Source organism: Triticum aestivum, chromosome 7B (genome assembly GCF_018294505.1).
Source record: "Triticum aestivum cultivar Chinese Spring chromosome 7B, IWGSC CS RefSeq v2.1, whole genome shotgun sequence".
In the NCBI taxonomy this organism is placed as follows: domain Eukaryota; kingdom Viridiplantae; phylum Streptophyta; class Magnoliopsida; order Poales; family Poaceae; genus Triticum; species Triticum aestivum.
The window spans coordinates 635,541,862-635,555,079 of NC_057813.1; the positions used below are offsets into that span (position 1 = coordinate 635,541,862).

Here is a 13,218-nt window from a genome sequence, read left to right on the forward strand (position 1 = left end):
GCATTCTGCTACGCGTGATAGGTTTCATGCTCTTCAGCAAAATAACACCTGGACTCACGTTCCCAAACCACCTGGTGTCAATGTTGTTTCCGACAAATGGGTTTTCCGTCACAAATTTCATGCTGATGGTACTCTTGCTCGTTATAAAGCTCGTTGGGTATGTCGTGGTTTTTCTGAACAACACGGTATTGATTTTGATGAGACCTTTTCTCCGGTTGTAAAACCTAGTACCATTCGTGTTGTTCTTAGTCTTGCTGTCTCCTCCTCTTGGCCGATTCATCAATTAGATGTTAAAAATGCTTTTCTACATGGCACTCTCAATGAAACTGTCTATTGTCAACAACCTTTGGGTTTTGAGAATTCCTTTTCTCCTGATTTTGTTTGTCTTCTTCACAAATCTCTGTACGGTCTTAAACAAGCTCCTCGTGCTCGGTTTCATTGCTTCACCACCTTCATTCACACATTAGGTTTTACCTCATCTAAATCCGATTCCTCTCTCTTTATTTTTCGTTCCTCCTCTCATACTGCATATCTTCTACTATATGTTGACGATATAATTCTCACTGCTTCTTCTGATTCCTTTTTACAACATATTATCTCTTCTCTTAATCATGAATTCTCCATGACTGACCTTGGTCCTTTTCATCACTTTCTTGGGATCAATGTTTCCCGCACTTCATCTACACTCTTTCTCTCTCAACGCCAGTATCTTCTTGACTTGCTCTCTCGTGCGGGGATGACTGACTGTCAACCCTGCCGTACGTCGGTCGATGTTGGTACCAAGTTGTTGGCCGATGGTGAACCTTTTTTCTGATCCTACACTATATCGTAGTATCACTGGTGCTCTCCAATATGCCACTCTCACTAGTCCTGATATATCTTACTTTGTTCAACAAGCGTGCTTATATATGCATGATCCCCGTGTTCCTCATTTTTCTCATGTCAAGAGAATACTTCGGTATCTCAAAGGTACTATTGATCATGGTGTTCTTCTTAACTCTTCCTCTCCAACAAGCTTGACAGTTTATTCTGATGCCGACTGGGCGGGTTGTCCAGATACTCGACGATCTACATCCGGATTTTGTGTTTATTTGGGTGACAATTTTGTTTCTTGGTCTTCTAAAAGGCAGGTTACAGTTTCCAGATCTTCTGTAGAAGCTGAATATACGTCTGTTGCTCATTCTGTGGCCGAGGCGGTGTGGCTCCGTCAGCTTCTGGTTGAGCTTCATCGACCAATTGAGCGTGCAACGATTGTTTATTGTGACAATATTTCTGTAGTCTACATGGCGTCCAATCCTGTTCAGCATCGTCGCACCAAACACATCGAGATTGATATTCATTTTGGTCGTGAGAAAGTGGCTCTTGGCGAGGTCCGTGTGCTTCATGTTCCTACCACTGCGCAATTTGCTGATATTTTCACCAAGGGGCTCCCCACTGCAACATTCACTGGCACTCGCTCCAGTCTCAACATCGTTACACCTGATGTTGACACCGTGGGGGGTATTAGAGTATATATTCGGTTTATGTATTTGGTAGTTCAAGTTGTAATCTATCTCTACTATCCTTTGCCCCCAAGTTTTGTATCTTATATAAACAGCCCTTCGAGGCAATAATAGATATTCAGAATTCAATATTCTTCAGTTAGGAGCTCTATCCAGGCCTTTTACTTCACCGGAAGAGGTATGCAGGATGGACCAGACGCTGGAGCAGGCCAAAAAATTCAAACAAGGCTGAAATAATTTGGTCAGCTACCATAGTTACCGGGCCTTAACGAAAAGGCCAAATTTAGTTTTTTTCGGCCGAAATCCAAATCTCTAGTTATAACTGCTGGGATCGCAGAAAATCGGTGTTGACCACACTTGAGTGACTTCGATGGTGGTGCTACTCGACAATCGGTTTCGAGTTATGAGGTGAAAGCCTAAATCTGACTTGTGTTTGTATCTTCTTGATGTTTCATTTTGATTCAATGAAATGTATCCTTTGTTGAAAAGGATCGTCGGAGCCTAAAACTAAGAAAAATAACAGCATCAAAATCAGACAAAAAATGGTGGGATGATATATACGATGCAGAGGGGGCGTTTCCTGAAGCGTGAAACATCTCGGAGGAAAGTAACATGACATGTGCCTGCATCCATCAACAACTAGCCGAGAAAGGAATTTCTCTGAGCACAGGTGGTAAGGGTAGTGTAGTGAAGTGTGACGACTAGTGGTTGGCTGGCCGACGTCTCCCCTCCCCTTCGAAAGGTCCATCTTTACTCCGGACTGAATTGGGTGAGACGAGCTGCCTAGCAAGTTAAGTGGCGGGCACATGGCAATTAAGCGCTGATGGGCTGGTTGCAGTGGGCAGGCCATGTGCAGCGCTCCAGGCCCATTTCCGGAAACGTGAAACCTGCAATCACCCACTCCACCAACAACTCGCAGCTGCTTTCCCACCCCTCATCAAAAAGAAAAAAAGGAAAAGAAAACTTGGCAGCTTTCCCCCGTCCTGCTCCTGCAACCACCACTCCCTAGCTAGTCCCTAGACAGGTTCTACGTCTAGCCATTAATCCAGCAAGTTAAATATATAAAAAGCTATGATTACATAGAATGGAAGGAAGGCGTTCATCGCAGCGTACTAAGTCACTTCATTACATGCATTGAAAAAAGCTTAATCACTGACAGTTCTTAGGCTGTGCAAAGGTAAATAACCTTGTTGGATAGGCCCGGTTCAGTCAGAGTAACCAAACTACGTAGTACGTACCATACTGACTGCTTAAGCTCTGACCTAGCATGGCATGGAAACAAGCTTACTAAGTTATACTACTTCTACCAGATAGATTACTGCTGCACAGCACACGACATGCCCATCTCTTTGTCCACAGCAGCATCCGCGATGGCTACGAAGCAGAAGCACTCCCTGCACTGGCGCTGATCTCCATCACCTTGTTGCTGCAGCCAGCTCGAAATCCTGCCAATAAATGAGGATATTGTATCAAGATCAGTAGTGATGAGCATGCTGGTGTCTCCGTGTCTGTCCAAGTCCAACACAGCAACTTGTGATAACAACCAAAATGGTAGAAATAAATCACACATCATGCTTCAAACGGCAGCTCCAAAATGCAAATTAAGCATAGAGTGTATTATGTTCCATATATCTCAATACAGTCATGAAAATATCATCTATGACCTTTGAGGTAATTCTGTTCTTGCACCTTTTTTTTGTGACTGTCAGTCCTCTTTGAGTGTGGTTGGCATTTCAAGTTGAGACAAGAAAAAAATGAGGTGCAAAAAATTAGGAGATCAAGAAGATCTATTTCACTACTCTATGAATTTGTACCATCGATGAAAAGACTGCCTTATCACATAGATAAAAACACTGATCCTAAAAAAAACACTGACCCTAGGCTGCAGCATCTGACAGTTTAGTTCAAGAATAACATTCATTGTTGGTGATGAGAACAACTACGGTTCCAGTTGATATATAGCAAACATGCAGCAGAACGGCCCACTGGTAAATTCTATCGGACTTGAACACATTAATTACATGCGACCTCTTCTGCCAATTTTATTTGTACGAAAGCGCAATGTTATTTCAGAACTTAATTAAGATGCAACACTACCAGCAGGATGCATGACCTTCATGTGTGGGTTAATGCCGGTTTACCTGAGTAGGTGAAGCCGCGTGATCTGCCTCTGCCACGATGATGTCACTGGGCCTGGGATTCATCCTCCGCAGCGCTATTCCAGCACGCAAATAGATGAGAGCGAAACATGACCAGATGCCCAGATTAGACGCGTCGTCAAGAAGGTCACAAATCTCTGGAAATAGTCCACACAGCTGAAGACTCCACGAGATGAATCCCAACCAAAATGACCAAGCAAAAAGCCGTGCAGCTGCCCTGCCTAGCCGCGACGTAGGGCTTTCAGAGGCACTAGAAAACCGCTCATCGAAATTCTTCATGAGGAGGCCCTCCGCCAGCTATAAAATTTGACAATGGAGAAGAGCATTAGAAGCTAAACCATGGCGAGCAGAGAGAGGGTAGTAGCATAGCAGCAGGGGTGAGGTGACGAGAAGAGACGCACCTCGCTGCTGCTGCCTGCTGCGCGCAGGAAGAAGAGCAGGAATGCTGGCGCTGAAAGAAACAGGGAGGCTATAAAGATGCATCCCGCGATCTCGGACAGGACGGATCTCACCGCGTAGTCGCCGCCGCAGACTCGGACCGCGACCGTGTCGAAGAAAATTAGCGCGACGATCACATAGAACGTGCCCAGGAACAGGTGGATAAAGGCATCAGCAGCGGCGCAGGCACGGCTGCTGCGCGCCAGTGCGTCCACGGCCTTCACCAGCGCCGGCGAGGCGGCCGCTATGTCGGCAGCGAGCTTGCAGACCGCGTCTTCGAAACTCATGGCTGCGTGCAAGTCAGTGAGGTGAGGCGTGTGCTCGCGCAGGAGCGCGCGGGTGCAAATGGGGTGAATAGCTCCCATGCGACGTCGTTGGTGTGAACTGTCTCTCATGCGACGTCGTTGGCTGTAATAGCTTGCATGCGACATCTTCGTTGGAAAAAATAGCTCCCATGCGACACACCATTTACGCGGCTAGTTGGCTGTCCGTTAGGCTGAGATTTGGTTAGGACACGGGGGGTTATGTGCTCTGACTGGTGGGGTCCACCTATGGCCACGTAGTCAAGAGTCAACCGTCCACGACTCGACCGGCGACTGTGTGACCGTGCTCGACTCGCCCATGCTGGACTGGGCGAGCGGCGCCGCCGTAAGCAACTTCTCCAGCAGTGGTTTCTTCTCCGCGGTGGTGGAGCGCATTTCTCGGCAGCGGCAGAGCTATTGCGAGGTGAGCCCGAAACCCTAGTCCCACTCCCCGATCTGTGGCCTCATGCTGCCCTCCCCCTGTTTCTTGGGGGTTTTCTTGGCGATTTAGAATCGGGCTCCATTGGATCCGGGGGTTGTTTCTTCTCCGCGGCCCGGTGGTGGAGCGCCTATCCCTGCAGCGGCTATTGCGAGTGAGTATTTTCCAAACACTACTCCCATTCCACTGAATTTTGAATAAATCTGTGGCCTCATGCTGCCCCTGTTGCTTGATTGGATAGGAGATGGAGCGAGGGCTAGATGAGATGGAGCGAGGAGACGGGCTGCCCCGAGGAGACAGTGCTTCAAATCGGTAATGGCACCCTCTTTTCTTGGCGATTTAGAATCGAACTCGATTTGGTAGTGACTGCCGCCGCTGCCTGCCATTGACAAAACAGGGGAGGTTCAGGTTCTGCCACCACATTCGCAATTATAGTGGAATTTTTTCCCTGTAAAGCCAAGCTCAGTGATGGCAGTGTCCAAGACATTGATAGAGATACCACCGTGAGGTTGGATGTCGATTTTGCAGATGTTGATCCCCAGGAATTGGAGATCATGAAGGAGAAGGCCGTGGGCAATTTGGTGGAGAGAATTGGGGAGAGTATTGTTTGGGGTCCAGAACAAGAGGTATCTCTGCAACGTTTCGATAACTATAATGGTGAATATGTGAGAATTGAAGATGGAGAATCCATGGTTGCTGAAATTGATCAGCAAGGAGGATGGGCAAGCAAACAAGTAACATTTTATGCAGAGCTAATTGATCTGCAAACTCATTCCAGAGTTGGTTATGTGCCATCAAAGATGGCTGCACAGATGGAAGATGATGAGTGGGCTTCACAAAAGAAGATGTTGGCATTGTTGACTGAACCGACTATAGTAGCTGAAGATACTGGGATTGATGCAGATGGAGAGGAGGGAACCCATGGTGCTAGGAAGATTGTTGTTGACTGGAATGTAGTAGAGTTGAATGAAAAAACAGATTTGGTCATTACACCAATATCTGACATTGATATGGCCGAAATGTTTGGCATTCAAGTTGATGACAAAGATAAGGAGAAGGATGACAGTTCTTTGCCAGCTGAAGGTAACACAGGCCCTAGAAATGCAAATGAGGATGAAGAACACCTGATGAGAGAGGCTGCAGATGATGTGGATGATGCAGATGATAATGAGCTGGTTTGTTTGTATGACAAAGAGAACCCAGTTATTGAGGTGGGAAAGTTGTGGCCAAGCATGAAGGAGTTTAGGATGTCTTTCAGGACCTATGCAGTGAAAAAAGAGTTTGATGCCAAGACTATGTGGACTGATCGAAAGAAATTTTATGCTCGGTGCAAAGGTTATGATGGTGGTGGCAATCCTTGCAAATGGTACTTGTCTGCCAGACTACAACCTGATGGAAGTACAGTAAGGGTAAATCAAATACCACACCAGCATACATGTATGACCACTTCACAGAGAGTTTCAAAGATGACATCACAGCTTTGGGTTACAGAGAAGATTACTCCTATTTTAGCCAAGACTCCAAACACTACTGCAAAGAGGCTTAAAGTTGACTTGGAGAAGTTGTACCCCATCCAGCTGCAATATACCACAGTGTGGAAAGCAAAACAAAGGGCCATGAAATCATTGTATGGTGACTGGGCAAATACATTTAGGATGTTGTATAGTTTTAAAGCAGAGGTGGAGAAGAGGTCACCTGGGAGTGTAGTGGAGATAGATACAGAGGTAACAGAGGATGGCAAGGTTTTATTCAGCAAGTTTTTTATGTGTTTGAAGCCTTGCATAGATGGATTCAAAGCAGGTTGTCGTCCATATTTGAGCATAGACTCATCTTTTTTGACTGGAAAGTGGAATGGTCAGTTGGCTGCATGCAATGCTCTAGATGGACACAACTGGATGTTCCCAATTGCAATAGGAATGTTTCAATCAGAGACAGAGGCATCATGGATATGGTTCATGATGCAACTGAAAAGATGCATAGGGCCAGTTTCTCCATTGGCCATCCACACAGATGCATGTAAAGGGTTGGAAAATGCAGTAAAAAGTGTTTTCCCCCATGCTGAGCAGAGGGAGTGCTTTGGACATATGTGGATGAATCTGATAAAAAAATTCAGAGGAGATGAATTTGGGCGCATGTGGCCAGCAGCAAGATCCTACACCAGACAGACACATTCCTATCACCTTGGTAAGATATTGGCATCATGTAGTGATAATGAATTTGCTTCATGGTTGAACACCCACCATTCTCTGTTGTGGTATAGATCAGGTTTTAATACTGCCATAAAATGTGATCATATCAATAACAACTTGGCAGAAAGTTTTAACAACAAAGTGAAGCATTTGAAAGACTTGCCTGTGCATGACATGGTGGACCAAATAAGAATCATGATCATGCGTTTGTGGGAGTTGAGAGGAAAAATTGCTAATATTTTGGAAGGGGACAAGCTTCCAGCAGTGGTACAACAGGTGGTCAACAGGAGTAGAAATCTTTCACATCTATCTGTTGAGAAATCTTCCTTGTGGGGTGCTGAAGTTAGAGATACAAAGAGTGGCAAGAGGCATGTGGTAAATACTGAGTTGCATGAGTGCACTTGCCAAGAGTGGCAACACACTGGAAAACCATGTGAGCATTCCATACTTTTTTTGGCATCTAAACCCAGGTTAAATATGCACCCATATTTGCATGAGTATTATTCAGTACAAAAATTCAAAGCTGCATATGCAAGTCCAATTCCTGCACTGACTGACCAATCTCAGTGGCCTGAGGTGGAAATAGAATTTACCTTGTGTCCCCCTGTCACTAGAAGAAAGGCTGGGAGGCCTAAACAGAGCAGATTCAAAGCTTGGTTTGAGAAAGGTGGTTGTAGTAAGAAGGGGGAAAAGGAAAAGGAAAAGAATGATAAGCCCAAAAGGGCTCAAAAAGGTAACAAAAATAGGTGCAAGTTGTGTGAGGTACTTGGGCACAGAATTGGTTCATCCAAGTGCATCTACACTCCTCAGAGGCCAAAGTATGTTTATGTTACTGTTTTTGCAAGTTTTTGATTTTGCTACTTGTTCTAGTATCTAACCAAGTCAAATGCTTTATTTTTTAGGAGGAAGCGTGCAGAAAAAGCCCCACCGCTTGTTGTTGAACAATGCTGGCCAGTGAAAAAAGCAAGACTCAGTGGCTATAGAAGGAAGAGCACTAAGCAGATAATGTTTGGTGACAAAGATATGGAGCTAACTGAAACTGTTACTGCTGAACATGAGCTAAGTGTTTGTGTTTTGGATGATGTGATGCATACTGAATCTGTTTTGCAGACGCTAGGGCAATCTGAAACTGTTGCAGATGAAGCAACTGTTGTGCTACCATTCGAATCTGCTTTGACAACTGTGTTGCCATGTTTGGAGGTTGTGCTGCCAAGTGTTGAGTTGCAAACTGAAGTACTTGAACAATGTGTGCCATCTACTCAATCTGCAGAAGTGCAAACTGAAGAAGTGAGACATGGTCAGGTGCAAAAGTTGAGGGGGCCAAAAAGCAAGAGCATCAGCATCAACAAACTATGCGCCGTGGAACCAAACGGTGGAAAAAAGCAGAAGAAATCGAGTGGTAGAAAGAAGCAGAAGAAATAGAGTCGAAAACATTCAAATTTGATGTGAAAACTTAAGTTTGTTGTCATTTGATGTGAAAACTTATGTTCTTTCATGTGATAACTTATGTGCTATGATGTTGATTTGACTTGAAATAAAATTCAAATTTGAACCGATATTCAAATTTGAACCTATCTTCAATATTTTTTGAGTTCATTTGTTTGTTCTGTGATGTTGCATCGTTTTATGTACTACTATGCACTTTAGTTCATAAATTCAACCCTTTTTGTGAATTCCAACTCATAGTCACGGACAATGTTGACCAAACAGGCTCCAAAGTAAGGGAAAACGGCCCCATTTCTAAGCAAGTTTTTTTCGACCTTCTCAAAATCACCCAAAAAAGATTTTCTTAGCTTATATTATACCTATATAGGATTAATACGAAGTCTCACCTTTTTTTGAATAAGTATTCATATTATTTAATTTATTTTTGAAAAAACACCCTTTAATACAAAGTTAGCAATAAAACAAGTTTAAAAATTTTAAATGCAAAAATAACTTCAGATCCTCCTTAGTCACTCTAAAATGAAGCTAAGGTGATGTTTTTGATTTTTTTGCATTTTCAAAACCTCAAACCCTCTTCTCACTCCTGTGAACTCCATGCAACCTCAGTCGAGATAGTCCAATTTGTGAAGGTTTTTTCAAGCAAAGATCATTAGATCAAGTTTATCATTTTATATCATAACTATGTAACATAAAAAGGCTATATGCGCAGGTTTTTCATTTTTTAGATTTTTTTTGAATTAGTTATACACATTTGAATGTTCGGTCAAACCTTTCAAAACCCCATTGACTGCCTCCAAACCCATGTAACCCTAGCGCCAAACGTCCACCGTCGATCTAACCCTAACGCCAAACTGCGGCCGTCGGATAGGCCTTCTAGAAGGATTCCGTGGGGGCGATCCGTGGGCTCCAATCTGATTGGCCACCGTTTTTTCTCTCTGACGAACAGATAACATTGAGCGGGGGATCATCTAAGTGACCGTTGGGCCGAGCGGATCTGGCCCGGCAGAGCCTGGCGTGCGTGCGCACGGCCGTCGAGAGGGGGATGGGCTGCATGCGAGAGGGTCAATGACATGTGGGCCATCCCTGTCCCATGCATGCCATGCAACGTCGCAGCCTAGCTATTCTTTGCACGTGAACACCTAGCCCGCCATTGCATGCATGCATCGACGTAGTAAAGCACGGCAGGGGCGCAGCGTATAGGTACGTCGCATCTAAGCTATTTTAACAAATGCATGTTTGAACGAAACGGACGCGTCGGTGGTGCAGCTCCTTTTTCAGTGTCACACGCGGATGAACGAGCCTGTTTCCCACGAAACGATGCAACTCGCCTGTGCTGCCCGTGCCTCTTTGGATGCTCTGGCCGCCGTTTTTTGAATTAATGCCCGCAATTACTAATGCCAGTGCGAACGGAGAAGAGAAAACGATCCAGAAGGCACCGTGTACACATTGACCACAGCTGCAACGCGGCTATAAAAGGGCACCATTTCCTCATCCTCTCACACTCATCTCTCAAGCCTCCTCCCCTTCTTCTTTTCGAGCCAAATCCCACTCGAGCCACCATGCAGTTCAACGGTCCTACCTACCGTCGCCCTCCCACCGTGCCGGAGAGGCAGTACCCGGCCGGAGTCGTCGTCGAGAATAGCCTGAGGGTGTGGGCCATCTCTAGGTGGAGGGGCCCTAGAGAGTTCGCTCGCTTCTTCCTCCAAGCCGGCTACCGCCACCTCCCTCCGGGCACTCCGCCCATGTTCCACCTCCACGAGCAGTACGATGGCAACGCCAACGGCCTCGTCATCGGCCTCCACGTCACCTTCACCAACCCCTACGACGCTCACCACCTCCTCGGCCAGGTGTTCTGGTGTGGATGCGAGTTTATCGCGTTCACGACCTACAACATCTTCACCAACTTCCACCACATCTTCCCTCACCCCAACGGCATGCACACCCTCCCCTACCAGATGCCGGAGGATGACGAGTGAGGGGCCCAAGGAGGAGGGGCCAAGGAGTGGCAAGGAGGAGGGGCCAAGGAGTTGTTCAAGGGGCGAGTCTTCTATCTATCTAGTTTGGGGCTCTAGTTTGTGTTTGTGTTGGTTCGGGCGTGTGTGCCCGTGTCTTTTATATATCTAGTTTTAATTATTTTACTTTCATGTTTTATGAACTATATGTAGTGGGGGGATGCCCCTCTATATGTTTTATCTATCTATGCTACTAGGGTACCCGATGCCCCACTATCTATCTATATGTTTTTTCGGTCCTAAAGTTTCTCCATTGCATTTTATTTATGTGGCCATGTGTACTAAAAAACAATTGTTCTGGTATCTAAAATGTGCAAGTGTTGTTTGATGTTTAAATCATGCTTGCTATGTCATTTTTTGCTGCCAAACATGGCATTAGCGAGAAAGGTCATTTGGGCACTGAATGTATTAAAGTATACACCATATATAAAAATGTCTAGCCAAAAGATTTGGGTGTACACCCATGACCAAGTATGGATCCGCCCCTGGTTGTAAGGGGATGCCCCTCTATGTTGTAAGGAGATGCTACTAGGGGCACACTAGATGTCTTCTTTTTTGGGCACAACCTTTTTCGGTTGAAACACACGAGTAAAAACTTTGAAAACACCATAGCACAAGTAAAAAAATATATTAAGAAATGGTGCTTGGTTGAAATAAACTAGAACCAAACAATTGCAACTTTTTTGGTTCACAAAGACTGCTCAAATAATTATCTCAAATAGCTTATGCATAAAAATATCTCAAATAATTATCAGATGAGTTATCTCAAAAAAGGTGACTGCAGGAAACTTAATTTTTTTTTTTTGAATTTTAACTTAAAATTTGTGAAATGATCTAAAGCCGAAAAGATATATCGATGTCAATGACCGTGTGCACTTTTTTTGCACTCCTTTTATCAATGGGCCTGGATATGTTCTATTCGGCCCTGCCTAACTTCTATATGGGCCTGGCCTTTTCGGGCAACTGTGGACGAACTTTTTTTCCTTTTCTCCCTCTACCACTGAAACTGAAACTGATGACGAACTGAAGAAATAAAAAACGGGGCCGAAACAGAGTGGAGAGGACATGCTGAATTCATACAGCGTAACACTTTTATTCAAATGTACATATCATCCCGATTACAAATGATGCCCAATCTATTCACTTACGACTAATTATCATCACATAAACAAATGCGAGACCAATTACACAAACATAAAAAAGTGCGGCCATGAGCCCCATCAAATTGCCATGCTTCTGCAATTTGATGAGTTTCTTCATCTGCTTGTTCAGCTTCTTCAGCTCTGTCGTCACTCCTGCATCCCCCACAGTAGCACCAATGGAAGGGCGGGCGCCCCCGATGGAATTGCCAGATCCAGGGGCCCCGGATCCAGATGCGCCCGATCTAAACTTGCCCAACTTCTCCGCCTCCAACAGTAAATTGAGCTCCCCTGATGCACCCTCCAGTTGAATCCGCTCTATGTACTCATCTAGCCACTCAAAATGGGTGCATTGCTTCAATTTCTGAAATCGGAAAGATGAACCCTAAATCCCAAATCCGATGGGGAAAAATGGGCAAATATGAAATTGGGAGACAAAAACCAAAATTGGCATATTGAGAAGTAAAATCTCACCTTTCCCTGCTCTGGTTTGCTCTCGCATTTCACGAATTCCCGCCCAAGGTTGCCATTCTTGTCGGTCGTTGTGACTAGCCGCTTCAGGGGTGCGATACGTGGGCATGCAGGGCATCTTGTCATGGGCACTGCGCCATAGCGCGGCCATGAGCGGCGGGAGGCTGAAGCGGAGCTCGACATTGCTAGGTCGCGGCCCGGAACGGCGTTGCTGCGCGTCGTCGCCGGAGAAAAAGAACAACAACGGTCGGGGAGGGGGAGGGGGGAGGATGGGCTCGGGTGCTGCACGGCTCGGGGCACGGCTCGGTGTCCTCTTGTACCAATGCTGACCTGGATAAGTTAGTGGGTCCCATGTTGTGGGTCCCGCTCACCTGACCAATGCTGAGTTGGATAAGTTAGTGGGTCCCATGCTGTGGGTCCCGCTCACCTGATTCGAGTTTTAAACATGTGTCTTTGGATTAGGCAGCAGTGTCGCATGGGAGCTATTTTTTCCAACGAAGATGTCGCATGCAAGCTATTACAACCAACTATGTCGCATGAGAGACAGTTCACACCAACGACGTCGCATGGGAGCTATTCACCCGTGCAAATGAGGTTGAGCAGAGGAGCCGCAACACGAGCTTGAGCTCGCTGCCATGGAAAGCCATGGCCGCCGTGGCTTCGGTGTCCGGTTTGCACGGGACGGCGGCTACAGGGAAAAAGCGCACGGCAGATATAGGGAGGAAGGAGATACGGGGGCTCACTCACCTCGCGCACGAGGTTGAAGAGGACGTAGGCTGGCCGGAGCGGAGTCGAGAGAGAGGAAGAAGCCGGCGACGTCCGGGAAGTAGAAGAGGACGCGGACGTAGTCGTTCCCGGCTCCTCCGGTCTTGCAGCTTGCGGGGGTCGACGGCGGCGGACGAGGGGCTGCTTCTCGCGGCTTCGGAAGGCTGGAGACGGCGGGGATCACGCCGGAGCAGATCTCGCGCTCGCTCTGTCTGTGGCGACGGCGGCTATGCGTGGGAGCTTACCTTGATGGGGGGAGACGAGAAGAGGGTGGGAATGGAGAGAGGAGGGGCGATTAGGGCTCTCGGCGGCATTATATAGACTCCCTAGGACGAAAATCCGAAGGAGTGCACGTC

General features: G+C 46.2%; 1 protein-coding gene across 1 annotated transcript; it reads right to left on the reverse strand.

Annotated features, from left to right (window-relative positions):
* Positions 1–2,604: 2,604 nt before the first annotated feature.
* Positions 2,605–13,156, reverse strand: LOC123159097 (uncharacterized). The gene is made up of 4 exons (XM_044576901.1): positions 12,845–13,156; positions 4,063–4,388; positions 3,644–3,958; positions 2,605–2,947 (listed from the first exon to the last, which is right to left on the reverse strand). The coding sequence occupies exons 2-4, from the start codon at positions 4,384–4,386 to the stop codon at positions 2,918–2,920; spliced, it is 669 nt and encodes a 222-aa protein (XP_044432836.1). The 5' UTR covers positions 4,387–4,388; positions 12,845–13,156; the 3' UTR covers positions 2,605–2,917.
* Positions 13,157–13,218: the final 62 nt, after the last annotated feature.

Excerpts from the sequence above, each read along its gene's own strand:
- LOC123159097 (XM_044576901.1), bottom strand. The coding sequence starts at position 4,386 with ATGAGTTTCGAAGACGCGGTCTGCAAGCTCGCTGCCGACATAGCGGCC. Across the intron at positions 3,959-4,062 it reads CAGCAGGCAGCAGCAGCGAG|CTGGCGGAGGGCCTCCTCAT; the intron begins GTGCGTCTCTTC and ends CAAATTTTATAG. Across the intron at positions 2,948-3,643 it reads ACGCGGCTTCACCTACTCAG|GATTTCGAGCTGGCTGCAGC; the intron begins GTAAACCGGCAT and ends ATTTATTGGCAG.